Consider the following 23147-nt stretch of genomic DNA (forward strand, 5'->3'; position numbering starts at 1 on the left):
GTGAATATTGGAGTGTGAGGACAATCAAATAACGCATAAGGTCAATCTCATTTAAGAGAGAAAATAAGATTCTTTTTCCACCGTGCAATGCAGTTCCAATGAATTAATTGATCCTGATAGATCTTTTTTTAAATTACATATCCAGTAAAGTTCAGTTCAATTCTGGGTTGGTTTGGTGATAGGAAAGTCTTTTAAATTCTCTCAAACAAGCTGCAAAGAAATATTATAAACCTCCATGCAGATCCATAGGTAAATCTCTTGATGTATAAACGTGCTGTGACAAAGATGAATAAATGCTGAAGGAGGCCCATCATTCATTTAAGCTCATAAAAGCTAAGTCAGCAATTTCAAAACTGGCACACACCCTTAGGCGTGTCAGTCACACACACAATAATGTGCAAGTCAACATCCTCAGTGAAGTGCACACATGCAACCGCCACTATATCCTAGAGCACACCCTGTTGCCAAACTATTGGCAGTTCCATCACGTATATCTTGTGCAGATCTTGTGCAAAGAGGGACGACTCTTGCTCCATACAGTAAGCTCACTTAGGCCAAAACAAAGTGGTTAATTGCTCCTGATGATTGTCCTTTGAGGTGGAGAGGAAAGGTAGATAATAGGCACTTACAAGATCTGAGGAGGGAGGGGGTGGCTGAGAATGAATGGAGGATGTCATGAATGATGCCCACTGTGCTTTCTGTGATATCAGATTCCTCATCAGCAGCGGCCTGCCCTCCATTTCTTCCCCCCCTTCCTGTCTCAGTTAACAGAACAGTGCCCGATTTGGCCACCAGCGACAACAAAAGAAAACAACTTCAAGAACGTAAATTAAACATACCTGCAGATGCTTTTGACTGTGAGTGAGTGTGTGTGTGTGTGTGTGTGTGTGTGTGTGTGTGTGTGTGTGTGTGTGTGTGTGTGTGTGTGTGTGTGTGTGTGAGATCTGCAGGCCCCTGCAGGCGGTGTGAATAATTAACAGGGCCAGTGAGCGAGGCAGGGTACCAGGCTGGGTGTTTTGTTACCCCAGCCTCACTCAGCACGAGCATACAGCATTAGATAACCCTATCTATCCACCCGGCCTTGAATGTGTGTGTGTGTGTGTGTGTGTGTGTGTGTGTAGCCTACTTTAGATGATTCTACCATCTGATACCTACAAAACCTCTTGCTGCCTGGTAACAATTCCTGACAGAAAGCCTATACATCCCCCGTCAGACTGAGACTGGCAGCATCAACTAGTGTGATCAGCATCAGCCTTGTCCAATCTCAAAAAACATGGACCGTATGTGCTTGTATGTTCAGCATTGTTGTACAGTGGTACTGACAACATGCAACAACCAATTTTCATCCGGTAGAAGCAAAAGATGCTGAGTGATTAGACATACTTTAGTAATTACAGTACAGCACTTTTCTCTATCTTTGACTGGTTGGTCTGTCTTCTTTAAATTTCTATTTTAAAAAATAAACACAATCCAATTCGAGAAAAAAGTTTCAATCATCTCTGCAAACAAAATATGTCATTTTTATTCAGCATTAGTATTTTGTTTACATTGTTCTATTTACAACATGGACACACATGACAGGACAATGGAGGACTTGATGTCATTTTAAAATCAAAAGGTAAAATGAAGTTTTTGGTGGACACATCTAACATTTAGGAGGGAGGAGGAAGACAAGAACACAAAGAGCAGAACACACCAGGAAGTCAAGAGTAAGACAAAGAGGGGGACAAATGGAACAAGCAAGTTTCAGTATGGACGACAGAACAAAGGAAGTCTTCAAGCTGATGCAATACAAACATCACAGGAACAGTGACATGTCAGACTGCAGAGTAAGTACAGAAACACAAGAGAGGAGTGAAGGATGGGCATGGGTGGACAATTAATATGGGCTGTAATAACATTAATACTGAAATAATAATTAAAAAAAAATATATCTTCACAAATATTTTTTTTCTCTCCAGACCCCGTTCATAGCTTGTGTAACACCTGCAGACCCTCCATACCCAGCAGCTCAAGCTGTTACAATTGATGATGATGATGATGAAAATGATAATGATTCAAGTATAATAGTCTGTGTTTTCAGCAGGACTGGGTCGGGCTTTGCAAGTGTAATTGTAGCTCACGGGGAAAGGCAGATCATGAAGCTTTTCTTAATTATCATGGAGGATTTGTGAACACACTGTATGCATGTTGGCTGGATGTTAAGTCCTCAACAACTTTGACAGGTTAAGTGATAGCATTTCTTCTGTTTTCTTAAAAATTTACATTGCCATATTGTCCACGTGTGAGGCTTAGGTAAGAGGGTAAACAATCGCTTCGCTAGAACGTCAATTGTTTTTGCAATTTCGCAACTTTAAAAAGATGTTTGGACTGTACTTCCAGGACAATGGAGGAAAATCCAGCATGTGTGGCCATGGTGGTTTGATAAATCGTCCAACTTGAAGTCTCATGTTCATGAGATTTGTATGTCCCATGTCCACGAGCACCTGCCCTTCTGAAATGTCCATTAGCAAGATACTGAATCCCCACAAACTCCAAAGATACTCCTTCAGCTTGCCCTGTACTTTGATCTCTTTGACGGGGGTTCAAGAAAAGAGAATTTCACTGCAGGGATCAGTGTCACTTTGACACATTATTATTCATTGTAGAAGTAGTGGGAGTTCACCTTTGCTGTTGGAACTAAGTTACTCTTTCACCTTTCTTAAAGCCTTGCTCCATCTGCATTAAGAATTAACACATATGGTGAACAGGAACCAAGAATAAAATGATGTGGAGTAGATTGACACATAAGGAAATAAGAAAAAAAAAAAGCTACAGAAGGTAACTTCAATCTTACTGAAAGAAAAGAACTTAAAGAATCCTTTGCATGGGCATAGACTCAGTATGATGACATGACTTCAGAGAATAGCAAAAAAGCCAGTGGTTGTTTTTTTACGTTGCTCTCAGTGGGCTAAAACATACCTGTCTGCCTTTCTTCATCCACACACTCAGTCAGAAGCTGTACAGTGATCTAAAACACACAAGCACTAAAACACCAACAGGCACACATACACATGTATTCAAGCATACTGCATACACAGGTATCTGCATTATAAAAGGCCACATACAGAATGCGGGCAGCACGGTGGTGCAGTGGTTAGCACTGTTGCCTCACAGCAAGAAGGTTCGAATCCTGGTTTGGACCTGGGGTCTTTCTGTGTGGAGTTTGCATGTTCTCCCCGTGCTTGCGTGGGTTATCTCCAGGTACTCCGGCTTCCTCCCGTAGTCCAAAAGACATGCACGTTAGGTGACTTGGTGACTCTAAATTGCCCGTAGGTGTGAGTGTGAGCGTGAGTGGTTGTCTGTCTCTATGTGTGTTGGCCCTGTGGTTGGCTGGCGACCAGCGTACCCCGCCTCTCGCCCGAAGTCAGCTGGGATTGGCTCCAGCTCCCCCGCAACCCTGACGGATAAGCGGTATAGATAATGGATGGATGGACATACAGAATGTGAATCATTCACACTCACACTTAATATAATTACATAATGTTGCCTAGCTTGTACACAAACCCCAACATAGATAGATGGACGCAGACCAGAAGCACTGAATGGACCTGAACAGTGTAAATTAAAACTAGTATTTGCAACTTACGTTAGAAATTATCCAACAAATGAATCATAAAGGAATGATGAACAAAGTCAAGTGTAGCACTAAAAATGGCAATCCAGTGATGTATCCTTAGAACTTAATAAATAGATGAGGGGTGCAGCATTGAGATATGGGAGTGACGAAGCAAGTAATCGTAAATCAATAATGCTCTAACTCATCCCTGATCACCTGACTGGACGAGCAGTAGCAAATTTGTGATCTAGCTCTGCCTATCCACAGTATACTCGGTAGTCATCATGATTATATCTTTTGGTAATAGCATGATCACCCTTTTCACACTGCTCAGCTGAGTTATTCTCTACCAGAACAAACTGTCAATTAAGAGAGAATTGGAAAAATGCACAGCCAAGTGCAGTCACAGGTTGGCACAACCATGTGAAAAGGGAAACAGAGAAAATATATACTCTGATCAGTTTGAAAACAAGACTACCGTGAATACTGTGGATAATGCAACTACAGAAAGCACAGACCTGTGCAGAGTCACAGTGACCGCTGCTGTCAGTTTTTCTTTTTGTTTGTTTTAACCAATATGAAGCACACAATGTTAACATAGAGGACGGAGTGTACGTCTACCACCGTGCTATCACACCACTGATACATGAAATAAATTAAAAACAAGATTAAGGTTAAAAAGGTCCATCCTTAAAATGCATTTGTACAGTAATAAATAGACGTATCCTCTATTTACAATTTGCTAGACAATTGTTGAAGCAGAGTTCGCGGTTAAAAACATTAAATCCTAAATATCTCACAAGTTATCCGTTTGTTTTCTTGTTTTGTTCCGAGGATGAGGGGTTGGCGCTCGGGATTTCCCCTCTTCATCATCCTTCCACTGGTAAGGAAGGCAGGAAGACAACAGAGGACATGCAGGAGAGAAGACGCACATGAAGAGACAATGTCCTCCAATGTGTCTTTCCTGTGATTTATCCTCAATGACTTTCCAATTTGGTGTTGTATTGCTGTAGCTGCTGCGGTTAGAGTTTTCGTTAAATTCGCCTCAGTGCACACATACACATACACCCACACGCACACACACATACACACAGAATTTAAGCACCCAATGCCTTGCTCTGTCCCCACTTGATGCATTGTGTATCCTCCTATAGCCTCTTGCTCGCTCTGAGTAGCAGTTGCCTCTCGACGCAGACCTAAGAACAGCTTTCTCTCAAAGCTTTAATAAAACCACTAAACCAGTCCTAGAGCTGCGTCCTTGGGGCAACTTCTTCCTCATCCCGCTTGGCCATTCAAAACATTAATTCATCTTCTTCTCGTTTTTCAAGGAGCCGTTGCGTTTGTGTTTCCCATTGGCCACACTCTCGCTATGGCAATGTCCATTGGCCATGTTACCATCATCCCTGGAGATGCTGCCGCCTCTGCTCTGGTCTCCGACCTTCCCCCTCAGCAATCGTACCAACTGCCGCAGGGCAAACCAGGCAAGAGCCAAAGCAGCCCCTACAGTGAAAACCACATCCAGCAGAAAGTACTGGTAAGGGGACACCTCGTATACGGCGGAGCGCAGGTGGTTGGCACCGTGGTGACGGAGAATGTAGCTGATCCAGTAGACGGCTCTGGTCACAGGATGGCCTGGCTGGTCTTTGTGAATTTTGGAGAGAAGACGTGCTTTCTGGCGGTACCTACGTAGGGAGAGACGGGTTGGAAATACATACATACAGAGATAAGGACACAGGTCTTCATGGGAAACCTTTTTGCACGATAGTGGGCACAAACGCACGAGATTACCATCATGTATGAAAGAAAGCTAAATGGTGAATAATGTATTAATATTGCGTGTTGATATGATATATGGTCACCAGATGGCACTGATAAACAATACCACTAATATACAAAGCATTTATCTGTGACTGTGCAAACAAGGCTTAGAGATCTAACCTGCCGTCTTTGATGATGCTGGTCAGGGCCGTGTAGAGGTCTTCCTCGCTCATGTACTTCCAGTGTAGCATGATACCCATGCCTTTGGCTGCCACACGAGTCATGGTGTCATAGTGGTCTCCGAACAGGGGCACACCGACCACCGGCACTCCGTGATACATGGCCTCGTAGATGCTGTTCAGGCCACCGTGGCTCAGGAAGGCCCTTGTGTTGGCATGGCCTAGATTGCAGGAGGGATGAGGGATGTTACTTTTTTATGTTAGGTGTTATGTTCATTAGTCATCTTTTGACAGGGCACTTATTTTGCTAGGTTGTTTTTTTCTAGATTTTTTTATCTAGGTCTGCAGGTTATACAGTAGATCCCATAAACGTCTGAACAGTCAGCAGTATCTCACTGTTGCTCCACATTTCATGAAGGTGGGGGTGTGTGTGCATCATTTCAATGGTATAATGAACAAAATACTTCAGTCAGTGTTTCTATGAAGAGAGACATTTCAATCTAAAAGCTTTACTTTCTCTATACCCATTTTAACATTTTAAAAAGGGTGTAGTTCACTTTAAACACACTAAAATTAAAAGCTCCTTTTAATCAGTCTTATATGTCCATATTCATAGTTTCACTGTGAATTACTACAGTTTGTTTGTACAAGTTTGTTTTTTACCACTCAAACAACTCATATTAGCACTAAATTATATGGGAAAATACTCTACTGTAATTGTGAGTCAGTATAGTATTTATATTCACTGTGCAAATGCAATAAATCATTCTATAGTCTGAACAACACAAATTGGATGAGTCATTATATAAAACTGCTCTTTCATGTAGGCCAGGCCTAAGTGTTATGATGAAATTAGATGAAGTGATATGAACACCATATCTTTCTTTAGCTATTGAATTGCAAAAACCTTCAATCACAGTCAAATATTACATAACTAAAAGCCATGCAATACAAGACATATCATTTAAGCATCAAGAATTAACTTCTTGATAAGTTAAAAAGTGAAAAAAAGACTAACAAAGTACTACAGAACAGGTCTGAACATTAATATATGAAAAACAAATGTGAATGTAACAAATCCCACACTCTATAGTGCAGACATATAAAAATAGAGCAACACCTGACATAAACATATCATAACTTGAAGCCCAAACGTTGAATGTCAACATGCTGATTTAACTCATAAATAAAATCTCAGTAACCCCCCTCTCCTTTAATACACCAGAGCCCCAGTTAGAACATTAATTTAGATATTAAAAATATATATTAATCGTACTGATCTCCAGTCAGGAACAGTATTGTAACAAATCACAACTGTGGCTCTAACTTACCACTCAAAAACTATTAGATAACACAAAGCCTCGCTGTAAACATAGAATATTGTAAACACACACACACTGACGGGCATCGTATCTTTAGCCATTAAGTTTGATATCACCATAATAACTTTGCAGTGCTGTTTTGAATCTCGTTCATAAGGAGTTACGCTCACAGACATTTGGGTCAGTGAACCAGCCTGTTCGACATACTGGTCAAAAAGCCCAGTGAATTCCTATTCAAAGAGACAGCTACTGACAGATTCAGATCTCAGTTATGCAGTTTCTTTCTTGTCAATAGACACAAACTATTGGACTTCAGTTAGAACTAGGCCACAAACTGGGTGGACTATTGTGGGAAAATTGGAAGGTGATGCTGTATTTATTAAATTGAATGAATCTTTTGGTTGACGGAAAGGAAATTGAAATGCTTCTCGCAGACCTACCAGAAAGCCGGCCAAACATAACGTTTCCGTATATGCAGCCCTAGTTAACCAAGGTGATATTACACCATTGCAGAATACAATGCTGGCTGTCAACATCTGAATGCTGTTGCACATTCCTCACTCCAGACAGGCACAAAGTGGCTCACACAGTCAAGCTCTACCCACTACTGTGGTTAATAAGAAGGTATTGCAGGAACCCAACCACACAAAACTGCTGTCTGCCACACCCACAGTAGGAACATCTCCTCTAAAAATGCCATGGATCAGCTAATTGTCAAAACATGCCTTGGCCAACAGTACAAACAAATCAGATTGTTGAGAAGCTGCTTTCATGCAAAGCATCTTAGTTTAAGTCCTGTGAAATACATTTCATTTATACGCTCCAATATAATCTGCAATAAATTCTGAGCCAATTTGACTGTGGATAAGCAAACTAAAAGGTGAAATGCACATTATCTGGTGTCCTCTCATTATACTCACCTAGTAAGTCATTCTGAGGCATCCAATCAACAAGCTTGGTGTTGTTGCCAAGGTTACTAGGTGGAACTCCAGAGAATCTAAAGAAGGAAAAGAAAATATCATGACAGGAGGAGAAACACAATGTTTAGATAGTTATATCACCGTGTGTGAAAACCCCTGATATTTAACTTTGTAAAGGAAATAGTCATATTTAACTTTACTTACATTTAATCAGAGTGGCACACAGTATGTCAACACCACTGGCTGTGGGAGAACAGTGTACACATACCACTTGGATTTAAAATGGATTCTCTATAACAATATATACAGTACAGCCTAATTACAATGTAAATTGTGAAGAAGTAATTCTTTTATAATGGCATACTGCTCTGTCAGTCTGACAGCAATGTGGGCGCATAACGTGATCAATCAGAGATACAAATACGGTGAATATCACTGCACCGTCAGTTCAGTGTCTGGCCAATCTGCTCAGTGCTCCTACAAATGGGCTTTTTTTTTTTGTCACTGTTGTGATAGTCTGACATATCACAATTAAAGCTCTGGATAGACAGACACGGCCTGAACAAGACTCTCATTCACACCAGGGTGATGAATTCCCCTATCAAATATATGATTGATTTCCTGAATTTTTTCAGAAAAGTTCAGAGATTTACAACTAGAAGTGCTCAAAGCGGCTGCACGAACAGGGCAGAGCACTCTGAAAAAAAAAAAAAAAAAAACGACTGTGTGGACAGGCCCTAACAAAAATGGTTACATCCATCATTGTCACATCTATCATTATATCTACTCCCTAAATATTATATAAATAATATAATAATAGAACAACCGTTTAATTATTGTTGCTGTTGTTATATTTTGACAGTTTGGATAATACACTTATTCCCTTGGTTGCTGATATTTCAATATGAACATGAATACCATTCTAATGTCTGTAGCAGACACTCAGCTTAGTTTAGCACAAAGATTGGAGGCAGGGGGAAACAGCTCGCTTGGGTCTGTCCAAAGGTAACAACTCCACCTACCAGCACCTATAAAGCTCACCAACAAGTTCTATCTCATTTGTTTAATCTGTATCATCTAAAGTATAAAACTTGACATGTCCCAGTGTTTACGAGGGTTTATGTGCAGGACTTTCTTAACTGGGATCACTAACTTTCTGAAGTCTCCGCTATCATCATCATCACCGTAAAAGTCCACAATAACAAAAGCTTAACTTTGCTTTTATATTGAACTAATTTGTGATTAGTCTACTGCTAATCAAGCTAACTAATACTAGCTGTATGATGCTGATGTATTGCTAATACAATGAAGTACTGCTGAGCTACCTGTTATGCACATACTCTTTTCTCTTCTCATGTGTATGTAAATGTTCTGAGATTTTGAACATTGATACAGCAGTGAACATTTATTTGCTATGTAAAGTGGAGTAATTGCATCCTGAGTTCTGTTCATTGTTTCGGTAGCTGGTCCTTCCATGCGTGCATGTTAGTGCATGTGAGTCCATGGGTCTTTCAGTAAGCTAAGACAGTAGCACAGTAGCCTGCACACTCACTGAGCCGAAGAATGCGGGAAAGCTGCAGTGACAGACTCTGGTTCAGTAAGTTAACACAGTAAACACAAAAATGGCTATTTTGCCTTTGTGTTCTATTTGATTGTGGCATTTAACAGCGTTGTTTATTTGTTAGAAAAGAGAGGTTGTCAGTCCATAATGAACGAGAGAATCGACCGCAGAGTCGTGGCACTGGTAGCATTTGTTTTGATCTGAGATGCTGGTGCTCTACTGCGACATCTAGTCGCAGTACCAAAGGGGAAGTCAACTTTGATTTTTTTCCCTAAACAAACACCAAAAGGACTTTGCTTGTTCACTAATAGACATTTAGGCTTCAACCTTCTGTCTTCTTTTGTGCTGGTGAAGGTGTACAATGTTGTGTTTATGTTTGTTGGCGTCCGTGACAAATGCGGCACGCAATATATGAATGCTACATCACAGCCCCCAATCCGTCCATCTCTGTCTCCTTGCCTCCATAACTCAAACTCTTTCATCTCCCTTTCTCTCTTCAACAAAGCACCAATTCACTGTCCTGCCAATCAAAGCCTACATTCATGCAGCCAATTATCAATGACACGATTCATTTGGCTGCGTCATTGTCCTTCAAATCAGCAGTCTTCCTATTACATCCTCTTAGTTTGTCACAGCCACTGAAAGCCAGTTTATCATTCAATGTCGCATACAAAGTTTTGGGGCTTACTTGAGGCTCCTGCCTATAGCTAATTTTAGATCATTATCTCACTCCACCTGTAGACCTGGTCAGATACCTACATTCGAAGCATCATTGTTTGATATGAAAATGAACAGTTTACCTGTGTTATTGACTGTGTTAATAGGGGGTCAAAATGTTATTATGAGGCTTTGCTAAATGCCATTGAAGTACCATAGGAACCGTCTGTGACTATTATATTATATATCATATTCCATCTGAGCTTGACTTTTCCCCCTCTCTGCAATGTTATTTGAATTGGTATTCCAGTTACTATATGTCAACAGACTCACTGTCATCTGTGTAACCCTTACAAGACAAACTTAATTTGCTCCTCCGCTTTATGATTCAACTTCATATTAAGCTTTACTAATATTTTTTTTCTGAAAAAAGCACAAAAGAATCATCCAATTCTCTCTCCTACCTTCTTACCACTCTCACGTGCTTAGATGTTAGAACTTAAATCAGAATAGGCCAGAGTACTGGGTAGATAGGTTGCTTTGCAATCTCGTAAACCACTGGTTATCATTTGATGATGATTTAGCTTTTTGGGACAATGGGCAATTTCTCTGAGCTTTTGGTATAGCCAGTGGATCCGGGCCAGACGACATTTCTGTTCTCTACGAACAGAAAATGCATATATAAGGGCAGCTATAAAAAACAAACACAGACTGTTACTAAAATGTAATTGGTTAATACTGCTCTGACTACAAATAGACTACAAACTGATACCAGAACATTTCTGATACCAACAATTCCCCCCCCTGCCTACATATTCTGCATTCATATCCAGATATCTGTTTATATACATTAGTTACGTTGTATGTTTACTTTGCACTTCTGAAGATGTCTGCCAGCCAGGACTCTTATCAAATATGCGAAAATTGGAAAAGGCTTTTACAATCACATTTGAGCCAGATCTGGTCAACCTCCAAGAATTAAGTATAAAACAGGTCAGGACGCTTATCAAACATGTGGAAAGTGAAGTCTGATTAAATTTGAGATGGATTCAGTTAATCTCCTAGGATGAGTTTGTTTAAGTATGACACCAGCGTATGGCAATTACACAAAAAATTCACATTATATTTTAAATGGCAGACTTTCTGAGGGTTGTAGGGTATGACTCCAAGAGGCTTTTTTTAAAAGTCTAGACATGATAGACATGCCTACCAAATTTGGTGCATGGAGGTCAAATCTAAATGTGAGGGCTTCATCTTCAAATTTTTTATTTTTGTATTTTCGAGTCAATTTGCCACACCCATGTCCGAGACCCATTAAAACCCATTTTACCACTACTGGTGCATGTATAAAGCTTTGTGAGTTTTCACTCACCTTTCATTTGGCCAAATAATAATAATAATACGATAAGGTCTTCACCACTTAGTGCTCGGGACCTAATGAAGATCCGTTTTCAACAAAAGTTCAGTAATTCATCTCCAATTGGTAAATAAAAACACACATTTTGAATTGTAGTGCTTATGATAATGCTAAAAGGTAGAGCTGAAACTCATAGCATGTCTCTGTCATTCTGTCAGTTACGACATTGAAACTTGTGTGGTGTGTTTGTACATGTGAAGACCTTAGGTTAAAAGCCACAACTGCTGCACCCAAGGCACACGTTCAAACATTAACCCACAAGCTGGGTCTACAGAAAAGTTCAGTTTGGGGCCGCGAGTGTATGGATGTGGAACAAGGCTTTGTTCCTGCAGTCCATGTTTGTAATGCACTACTTGGACATATCAGACTAGACTGACCTATATAAACAAATTCTATTGACTGATGATGCAACCTCAAGCCAGTCCACTTTGATAACTATTATTTAGTCATCTGTGAGATAAAAATGACACAAAAAAATGTGGTAAATGAATAACAAACTCTTAAACATATTGAGATACGAGTCAAAGATTAACCGGTTCATCTATAGAATTTTTAAGTACTGTGAAACTATGTATCACACTTTTTTCTTCCTCTATCAGTCCCACTTTCCCAACTCTATTCTCTATTTCTAGTGTTTTCCTGCTCAGGTCATATACATTGCTGTGCAAATGATTACAAGAGATAAGATTACAATCACACCGTACTGGGCAAACACAAACATTTAGGGTAACTCTGCGAATGACCTCTTGTTATCAATTCATCCTGCACATATAAATGCCTGTATTCATAGTATAGACTGTGACAGACACACATATGCACAAATCCAAACAGATACATTTCATCCGTCCAATCATGTGTTTAATTAAGCAAATGTTCCAGATAAAGCACGTGTCTTATGAGACTTCGCTAATTTAATAAAAAAGCCTTTTCCACCTTTAAAATGAAAGCCATCACCACTCCCTTTTTAAGTTTTCCTGAGAACAGATCAACTGAATGACTTCAGGTAATACAATGAAGCAAATGTGAGGTGGGAGTGTGGACTTTGGTCTCATGACAGACTTAACGATATACATATAGTTCTGAGTGGAGAAAACTCTTGCAACTTGAAGCTCACTAAAAATGTTGTTCAACTCTGTCCATATCTGCCACATTGACAGCTGTGTACAGCGTGAGTGAGAATGAGAAAATAGATATTTACCTCCAGACGACACGCTGGGGCAACCTGGCAAGGGCTCCTGCCAGTTTGTGGGCAATGTCATGGGAAAGGTACTTGACCCCAGCTCCAAATGACACAACCACAAAGCCATGCTCCGCTGTGTCATTCACCCATGCCTCAAAATCCTGTGGGAATATTAAGAAAGGCAGTGAGAGCTAATTGCAGAGTTTCTTTGGCCGTGAAAATAAAACGTAATATTACAGTGCAACACTGGCTATGCTATGCTTTGTGCTGTAATTTCAACCCTTAAATTCTCATTTTCCTTTCTGTTTTTACAGTGACAGTTTCTCCTTTCAGAGCGCAATCATTCATGCGTATTGCAAACATTCAAAGCACGCAAATTGGAGACATCTCATATATCTCATATTACTTTTAATGCTGTGAAGATACATACTTTATCAATAAAAGAGACCCTTCACATGAACTTTGAACATTGTTGTTGCTGATTTTATCACTTTACAGCATGATTCATGTTCATGGCAAAGCAAGGTCTGTTTCATGATCATGTTCTAAATGATTTACAGGTTTACAGATAAATGTTTGATGGTGTCAAAACTCAATAAAACTTTGCAGAACAACTTTACCAATGAGTATACAGTAGACTTAAAAAATTATTTTGGAAAAGCAAGAGGTGGATAACCTGAGAGACTCCCAAAACCCATTAACAAGTGCAATCTGTGGTTATCATATTGCATTTGATGCAAACTGTAAAATTGTTACCATGTAGACTGGTTAAATTCAAATGCAGGGGGTTTATAACGTAAAAGAAATCTACAGTAGATGTTTCTCAAGCAAGACACAGAATGTCTAATGGATGAAGCTGTTAAATATATGCAAATTAATGCCTCAGAACTGCAAGTATGGTTGTGCTGAGGTTGCATTTTGCAATTTGGTGCTAACTGCTGCATTTATACCATCATTTCATATTAGGATATTAATTAAAAGCCATTGATGGAACGGTATCATTTACCTAGTGATCTCACATCTAGATGTTCTTGTTTCACCACATTGCATCTACAAGGCACTAGAATTTCCAATTTTTGCCACAAAGAAACTTGTCCTTTCATTTAGATCTATAACAGTATCATTCTTCAGTAAATGTGACATGATTATTTTTTATCTCTTCTGTATTGCTGCCTGTTGCAAATTCCTTTGTGACTTCACAGCACAGCTGATTAACAATAATTTGCAGAACCCCATAAAACTCAATACAGCAGCTAGTCACCAGATACATAACAAATACTCTAAATACTAACAATAAAGTCTACTCTCAAACATTCTCACCGAGTCCACACATTCGCAACATACTTGCACCCTTAACATGTACATTTTGGTTTTAGGTGCAAAGTTTTGATATATTTGAGGTTTTTGCTGCCAACTAAATGGAGGTGATTTGAATTTCTTGTGTGATGCACTTCTATTATCTATTAGTTTCCTTAACAAAATTGGGTTACAGGGTTAAAGGGTTAGACAAGAAAACTGTTAATTATCTAATTCAAAAACACCTGATAAGCACTTTTTACATGGTGAATATCAGGTCACATGCAAAATTTTACACCTGCCAACCAATCCTAAATGCTATTTATATCCATTGATATGGTGTAGCTTTGGTTTATCAATAAAAAGCTGCTGGAGCATTTAAAATGTCAGCTTTATAGTTAAATCAAAAGAAAAGAAATAAGGCCGGCAGTACTCATCGGTTTCTACCAACACTGAGGCAGTCAAAACTAGAGACATGACATTTGGAAAAATGAAGACCATCCACCTCCCGTTTCTGTCGGTTGCAGACCTGTTCTGGGTTTTACTCAAAGGAGTTACCCACGTTACCAAGGAACAGGCCACAAAGTACAATTGCTGGGTGGTAACACAGAACTGCCATTAGCTGATCAAAAATGCTCTTAACTTGGCAGATGTTGTAAAGAAGAAGTCATAAGGAACAGAAGTTTGGCAGTTTAGAATCGGGTGTTTGCGTGTTTGGGTTTGTTTGTGCATGTAAGATGGTAGCAGTGTAATGTAAAGCGAAATACTGAATTTGAGAACGGTAAGTGAAGAAGTATGGATTGACAGTGGGGTGAAGAGATCAGGGAGCAGCCATGTTGGAGTGACAAGAGGTGGAGGACAAGTAGATGGAGAGAGGCTAATGGTCCAGCTGCAGCAGCTAAGGCTGGCCCTGGCACGGAGCAACCTCAGGGGCACACTGAGCTCTACTGTCCCTACAACGCAGCCTCAGTAACCCCGTAAAAGAGTTCCAGTGTCCCCAGGGCTCTGCCCAGAACAATGGCCTCATTCTCCCTCCACTTCCATTATAACTCCCTCCACACAACACGGTACAATGCTCCCTATTGGCTGGAGTGGCATTCCGAAACCCCCCACAGTAGATACCGACGGCCTGCGCTCGCGGCGTTCAAACGCTGGACTAACCCCCGTCACCACCCGCCTCTGCTCTCCATGACCCCCCTCCCTCTCTGCTCAAAATCTACCGCTATTCAACCCAAACCCATCCTCACCCCAGCATCGTCTATAAAGGACCACTTTGTAGCAGGATGTGATAATAAGAGATACCGAGTGATAGGAAAGACAATGGGTGCAAGCAAGGACAGATACAAAAACTAAATAGAGATGTGTACTTTCTGTATGAGAACGAACAATGAGCTTCATCATATATGCAGCAGCCAGGGATTCATGAGTGAGACAAGCAACTTTCTCTTGAATATGATATAAAAGGAGCCACTGCCAATTTTTTTTTTCAGGACAGCTTTTGAATAATTAAGACACGGTTGGTAGAAACTGATGGATTTATGCAAAGGAATAAAACAAATAAGGGCAGGCTCTTCCTCTTGCTTTTATATTAAATCTCTTCAAATCCTCAACACACGTACTAACAAAGGCAGAGCGCAAAACATCCATGGCTGTATTCCACTATTGTTAATGTAAGGAAACAGTGTGTAAACGCTTAGGCTATTCTAAATTTAATATAAAACTGATGAACATCTCCAAATTCAGAGTGAAGCATAACAATATGGCTTTTCATACTGCCCATGAAACCATACATATGCATAATGTACATAGTCAAACTCTGTTACCATGACATAGCCATTGTACTGCAGTATGTTTGCTACAAATGGCACAGAGCCAACATTTTATGTTCCAGCACTCATAGTCGGCTCTGAAAGTGCGTTGACACATTTGTGATTTTTCTAATTGTAGCATTTGGATCTAAAAATTAAAAAGACCATCTCTCACTATAAAGTAGAGTTCACTAATCAGACACAAGAACATTGACTCCGTAGCAGGACTTAACATTATGACGATGTACAGTATACTAAATACTGTGAGATTTTGCTATGTGGTTTCTATTGTGCTAACTCTCCCTTTAACGTCGCTGGGTTTATGACGCCATTGTTGGCAAAGTTTCATATCAGTGATGAGGACTGATTTACATTGGATTTCGTCTGAATCAGACATTGCTGTTGGTTATTTTATTTAATAAAGTTTCTCACTTTATTTTCCAAAAACGTAATTTAACACAATATACATAATGATTTTTACAGTGTATGTAAAATATTACATACACAGGAAATTCTCAAAAGTGATAGACTGCATATGCCCTCTATGCTGTCTAGCTGTCCCTCACAGCTACAGCTATAATCTTGTATGTCTTTGTCAGTCTAATCATGTGTTTGTCAGCTATCTGTGTGTGTCTCGGTACTGACCTGTGGCAGTGGGTTGGGGGGTTTGGTGAGGATGCCTCCTATGTACACCACATGTGGCAGGGTCGGCCTGGGGAACTCAAGAGCCATGTCAGTGCATAGCATCCACAGTCGGCTGCCCTGCACCAAGTCAGCCATGGCCACTTGAGGCTTCACTCCATGTTTCTTCATAATCCGGTCATACTTGGGTAATGCAATATAATGGACTCCAAAGCGCTGCACCAGGTAAACAGCTGTGTTGGTGATCCTCTGGACCAGAGACATGCGGTCTGTCAGCAAAGAGTTGAATTCTGGTACATATGAAAGCGGGGCTGGGGCACCGACCTCTGCGGGGTACCACAGGCCTGTGCTGAATACAGCATATTTCACACCTAGGATGTGAGCGATCACAAAACCACACATCTCATTCGGGTCCACAAGCAGCAGGTCAAACTTGGCCTCCTTGAGGCGGGTCATTACCTCTGCATTGCCAACGACAGCATCACAGTTTTGAGAGTAATGGTCAAGAATGTCAAACAGTTCCAGAAATGTCAGGCGGCCTGAGAAGATGTTGCTGACTTTGGACTGGAGGAAATTGTCAGCCGTGCTGCTGTTAAAGATCCCTGGGTAGTGTTGTAAGTGGTAGTGAGGGGAAGGGGGCTCCTCACGCCCCTCTGAAATTAGAAAATGGACCTCATGGCCCTCCTGTTTCAGAGCCGTAGCCAGCGTCTTGAAAATGTAGAGGTGGGATTCAAACATGATGGGTGGGACCACGACCACTTTAGCGGCCCATGATGCACTGGGACTCCAGGTGAGGAGGCCAAGGAGGAGTACTAGTGACGAGGGTAGTAGCATGGCTGAAAATATAAAGAAATTAACAATGTTAAAACTTGATATCAAAATAGAAACAACAGTTGTCAAAAAAAAAGCAATGTTATGCTACGATATGAATTGAAGTATAGAAACATCAAATTATTTTTGGGTTAGAGAAATTAATCATACATGATATGTAGGTTATACATTTAACACTGAGAATTATTTGGGCAAATGGGGCCAAATACTTTCCCTCTTACATCTTTAGGGATGAGCCTGACATAAAATCACAGGGGAGAAAGATGCCTAACCAGGACACAGAAAAGCTTGATAAAGAACAGCTTAGTAGATGTGTATAGTTTGCCATCTTTAACTAGTATCTTCTCTATCAACTTTACTCTAGCTCACCACTTATCAGTCACCCACGATGCAAGAAGGCTAAAGTTTAACATAGGACAAAATTTTACAATGAATGCAAGCCTGGAAACTCAATCATGTCCTTATTCTCAACTGAGTTTCGGTTCTGTCGTACATACTGTGTGGTTATTTATTTTTGACCCTCAATGGTTTACCTTTCCCAATAAACTTTTGCCTTTCTTTCCCCATATTTCAATTCCACCCCTTCATCCCTCCTCACTCAGTGCACAGCCGTCACTGACACGGTGTGGGTAGCACCAACGTCATTCTAAACCTCCGGCCGCTCTATTCACAAACACAAACACAAAGAGCCATTATCATGCCACCATGTCATAGCCTCTGCCCTATATGCCTACACTCACTCTCCCTTTCTCTTGGATTAATCATCAACACTGAAAACCTCGTTACAGAGAGCCATCAATAATCCAGGTTTTCCGATTCTACAATGACTAACCCGTGCTCTCCTTGCACAGGGTGTTAAACCTTAAGGAATTCAGTGACCTTAGGAGGATAACATATAAATGACACTTCAAAGGTGTGGTTGTAGCTTCGGACCGGGACATGCACGCGTTAAGTAAGCAATGAAAGCCACAGCCAAAAGAACGGCTTTTCCTTTCTCCAAAAGCTCTCCTTTTGTTGCACTGCATATGGCATCCAGCAATTTAAACATGCTGCTCTGCCATCATTTGCACCACACCATAGATTATCAAATCATAACTTTAGAGGAGGCTAAAAGAAACTACGGTTACATGACCTTGTAAGGAAGTGTCGCTCAACTGTGTTAGCATAGTAACTCATTACATGGAACTGCTGCACCTAGTTAAACAAATAAATAAAACGGAACAGGCACTAGGCTAAAACCTAATCTGGCTAAAATGTTCTTGTGCTTGAGTGGATTTCATTCCACAATTGTAGTTTACACAATTGTAAACTAGCTGTGGGTGTGGATGTGGCTCTATATCTGTTTGTGTCAGACCGGCAACCTATCCAGAACGTACCCTGCAACTCATTCAGTGTGTTCTGTGATAACACCCTGCGATCCTGAACATTATAAGTGGTTATTTTCTCCTGTCAGCCCCACAAGGCATCTCTCCCGTCACGTTTTATCGTCCTTGATGTCGTTAGTTACGTCTGAATCTATATCAAATGGCATGGCCCATACTGTGTCTGCTGACCATCTCCTGATAGCATCTTAACAGGATTATATAGCGTATCAACCATCTGTTTGTCCACAATATGAAGTTTCTCTCCATAAACAGCTGGGATCTGGTAGAAAGAGGACTCAAGGTGGCCACCATTTTGTTTAGCATTGTCCTGAGGATATCATTACAAACACTTCTCAGCCCAGACTGTTGATGGTAACTATAGAAACCAGCCACTGTCTGCCGAGTACTGTGATGCGTCATGACTTACTAACGATGGAGTCTGGTTACCCTGCTCACAGGGAGGGCTCAGGAAATTATCTGGATTAAGAGAATTGAGGGATACGAAATGACAAGCTGATCTGGGTGACGAAACGAAATAGAGATGAAAAAGGCACAAATGTTACAACCGTAGAGAAACATATTTAATGTCTGGAATGGAAACACTTAAGAGGCGTCATGCTAAGCAGACAAGAGCTGAGGGAAATATTTTATCAGACACATTCCCATTTATTGATATAGATTTCTGAACCTACAGTTAAGTGAAATCTTCGGTCAATGTCTCTACCTGCATGCGCAGCATGTTTTTACAGTTTACATCATTAATGAGTCTATTAAGTCCAACTCATAAATACTGTTTAAGAACAAAAGTTGCCTCCAAAATACATTTGTACTCTATTTCCTTTTGAGTTTTACCCAATACGCTATTAACAATATGAGATATCTGATAAATAATCAAATATTAATACTTACTATTTAGTGAGTCGTGTGGTGATGATATGATCGTAATTATCAATATGAACACTACAACTTTGTCCAAAGTAATGATTCTTTATACCAGTAAATTGTAATTAAACAAAAACAAAATTACATCATATTTTGTTTTACACACAAAGAAAGAAGAATTATTTCTGATGTAATTTATAACTGTGAAAGAAGAGCCATTCCATTGAACATCAATTTGATTATTTTATATGATTATGCAAAGTTTTTTTTTTTAACACACTGGCCTGCTTTGTATGACAGTTCAAACTCCAATAACTGTGTCTAATTTTCTTAATGCCATATTCATATTTATGCCATATTTCTTAAAAGTGGCACAGGCAGAAGATTTTCTAAAAGTAGTAAGATTACTCAACTGTGCAAATCACTTACGTTCTATGGTAAATGGTCTTTTCTTAAGATTAAGAGCATGAAGAAGGCCGAGAATGAAAAGACCATAAATGGCAATTTTTGAGCAGCCAAGTACCACTTAGGCTTCAACAAAGTGTTGTAAATATTACAAACTCAAATCTCTGCCATCATCGATGCTCAAAATGTTTGTAATGCAGGGTTAGGGGTTTCAGTTGTGCATTATTGAAAATCAAACCAATTACAGCTTCCGCAGGCAGAATTTTCATCCATTAAGAGTGACACAAGATGGTAATTAGGTAGTAATTATCCCTCTCTGATAACCATAATCTAGACTAACATTTTCTTGATTTAGCACAGCGGGAGGAGCAGCCTTGCAGCTTCCACAGTGGGGGTTCATTAGCTCAATGCACCCTGTTGAGAGGGGAGACGTAACTTCCAAGGAGTGAGCACGAATCAGTCCAAGCTGTTTATTTTGCCTCACATGTTACAATTGAAGTATGATTAACTGATCCTAGGTTTGTTTGCTGCAAAATAATCCAATTGGAGCCCCTTGAAGAGCAAGACGGGCTAGAGTAGGTTAGTATGGCTGTGATTGATTTGACTAAATGGGCTTTGACACAGTTAACTTAAGCTTTCAGGTCATACAGTGTGGCTTGCTGCAAACTACAGCTTGGAGACAGATTTGTACCCTTTCAAAAGCTGTAATATGAAATGAAATAATTATCGGTGGGATGGATTTTTCTTTTATCACATCACAAAACAGATTCTGATGATGAAATCTAAGATGCCAAAATATAATTTGACCTAGTGGGTACAACGTCTGCAATAAAAATACCTCAGTCTGAAATCCCCTGTGTGCTCAAAGTCTACACACGGTTAAGGATAATGATGCCATATCTGTAGAATAATACTTTGTCCTCTTAAATCTAAGATGAACGGTGGAGCCCGTGGCACTGCATAGATAAGTTAAACTAAGGCCAAGAGCCTTCGGGGCTTGGATTTCAGTGACAACAAAATGTAAGTGGAAAAAAACTTGACTTGCCAAAGCACATGAGAAGCTGTTTATAATGGCAACATGTCTTTTTCCGCATGCCCTTATATCTTTACGCTTCATCAACATTTGAAAGAATGTGTAAATTAAATATACTGTAAATAAAGTCTACTACTAAAGATCTTCTCAGAGGGTTACTCACACACACATATACACACACACACACATATATATATATATATATATAGGCTTTGGAAATTGCAAAATGGTCTGCTGGGCTGGCCAGGTCAACGGGTCCAGTATTTCCAAGAGTAAATAGCTGTTGTGCCAAATAAACAAATGAAGCAGGGGTCTGAGAAATGGCAGCAAGGTTTCGGGTGACAGTATCTCATTAGCATAATGTACTGCAAATAAAGAAGCACAGATGGACGCGAAGAAGGGCTGGAACACATTAACAAATAATGCTTACACAATATGGCCCCACAGCCCATGGTAACACTTCCTGGGGTGACATTTACTATGAGATTAGGCCTGACAGCCTTAATACAGGAGTACACAATTTCTCAAATACAGCAGGCTGTTTCAGTCTAGGTGGGCTCACCCTGTTCATCCGTGATAATAAAGCGTCACCTGTGGGTAAAGGCACACCTCGTGACACAACCGCAAGGAATTTCGGGATGATATCTCAATCAACATGCAGGTTAGTCTGAAGCTGGCACGACTGGCACTGCTTTTTCTTAAACAGCAGGAGTGACCCAACCACCTTTTCTAATATCAGCCGATCGTTCTGAGACAGGTTTGGCCGAGCAGGTGTTCGGCTGCAGGTATGTTCATCGGAGGAAAAACAAGCACGAGGGCTGCCAACGAGAAATCAGATGAGATAGGCTTTAAGGTGACGCTCATCTTAGTTTTCTGGTCATGTATGAGTTTGCGATCAAGCGACAGCTGCGTTGCGTGTTTCATATCACAAGACAAACTCTGATAAGACCTCGTAAAAATGTCACTCAAGTATAGTATGGCAGTGTAGCTGTGTTTTCAGTGTTTGGTTTCTAGGAAATAATGAACAACGAGGACACGTATCATGGGTGGAAAAAAAACAAAACCCTCAAAGTCCTAAGACAGAGCCCTAAAGTCAAAACGAGCATTTAAAAACGCTTTTGGAATTAGCCTCTCTTTTGGATATACTATGGATACATACATAAGTAAACGGTGACCCAACAAAGTATATTCAAGACTGTAAATATCGACGGTACCGGATGTGAAAAATAGCTTAAATAAACCTCCCGCTAAATTCACTAAAAACATCACGTCAGTTAAGTAAATTGCTCGTGGTAAAGTTTTCGTTGAAGACAATTCGCAAAGGACATGAACGCAACACAGCAACCTGGCTACACCTGCGTCTCAGGAGGTTTCGGCCGCCGCACCTGAGCGTTAAATATAAAAAAGAGCCAAACAGCACGGAAGAGCTCCCGGCTGTCTTTTTCAACAACGTGAGCTTAATCTTTGCAACTATACGCGCGGAAAAAACAACATAAAAGCGCTGTTTTGTTGAGTAAAACCTGGCTGAGTTTCGGATACACCTGTTGAGGCGAGGACGTGAGCTCGCCTGTGCTGGCCTTACCTTGTGGCTGTGAACGTAGCACAGGGCAGGTGGAGGGGTGAAACTGTGGTAGTCCTGCTTTTTAGGGAGCGTGTATTAAAGAGTCGGGGGCTAAAGTAAAATGGGTCCCCGGCTATCCAAGACGCGCAAAGGGAACATTTAACTCGCGGCCCCTCTCTCTCAGGGGCGGTGAAAGGCGGGACTAGCGGTGCTGCAGGATAGGTAGGAAGGGAGCGGCAAGGGGGGAGGGAGGAGGGAGGAGGGGGTGGAGGACTGACGGAGTGGTTGGTCGAGTAGAGCACAATAAGGGTGGGGAGTATCTGCTCACACAGGTACTTTACCTCTGTTACATGTGACTCCAGCTGTGTTGATACTATCAACAGTTGGCTTACAGGTTTGGCCATCGGCTAGTTCGGACTGAGGGCAACAACTGGCCACATTTCTCTGACATCATGTCTCTGTGATCACGAGAAGTGATTAAATTATAGGGTGGTACTGATATATTTCTATATTGATATAGGGTGGTATTGATATATTTATATATTGATATAGGGTGGTATTGATATATTTCTATATTGATATAGGGTGGTATTGATATATTTATATATTGATATAGGGTGGTATTGCCTCTGATGGCACCGAAAAGCTTGAATGATTATCTGCAAATTTGAGTGATTATGCTTAAAAGCATGTATATAGAGTTGATAATTGTATTAGGCTACATATTGATACA

The 23147-nt window shown here is 40.5% G+C and overlaps 1 protein-coding gene across 2 annotated transcripts; it reads right to left on the reverse strand.

Moving 5' to 3' along the window:
• Positions 1-1498: 1498 nt before the first annotated feature.
• On the reverse strand, positions 1499-22598 carry ugt8 (UDP glycosyltransferase 8). Of its 2 annotated transcripts, none has more exons than XM_070827912.1 (6): positions 22436-22598; positions 16342-17174; positions 12611-12753; positions 7778-7854; positions 5537-5756; positions 1499-5280 (listed from the first exon to the last, which is right to left on the reverse strand). In XM_070827912.1, exons 2-6 carry the CDS (start codon positions 17170-17172, stop codon positions 4899-4901), a joined length of 1653 nt encoding a protein of 550 aa, XP_070684013.1. In that variant the 5' UTR covers positions 17173-17174; positions 22436-22598; the 3' UTR covers positions 1499-4898. The 2 variants fall into 2 exon arrangements, with proteins under 2 accessions (XP_070684013.1, XP_070684014.1); XM_070827913.1 differs by lacking the exon at positions 22436-22598 and adding an exon at positions 18961-18981.
• Between the last annotated feature and the right edge of the window lie 549 nt (positions 22599-23147).

The sequence above is a fragment of the Pempheris klunzingeri genome, chromosome 3, assembly GCF_042242105.1.
Source record: "Pempheris klunzingeri isolate RE-2024b chromosome 3, fPemKlu1.hap1, whole genome shotgun sequence".
NCBI classification, from domain to species: Eukaryota; Metazoa; Chordata; class Actinopteri; order Acropomatiformes; family Pempheridae; genus Pempheris; species Pempheris klunzingeri.

Coding starts and splice junctions, on each gene's coding strand:
- ugt8 (XM_070827912.1), bottom strand. CDS start 17,172: ATGCTACTACCCTCGTCACTAGTACTCCTCCTTGGCCTCCTCACCTGG. Junction 5,757..7,777: donor GCCTCAGAATGACTTACTAG/GTGAGTATAATG, acceptor CCTGCAATCTAG/GCCATGCCAACACAAGGGCC. Junction 5,281..5,536: donor AGCATCATCAAAGACGGCAG/GTTAGATCTCTA, acceptor CTCCCTACGTAG/GTACCGCCAGAAAGCACGTC.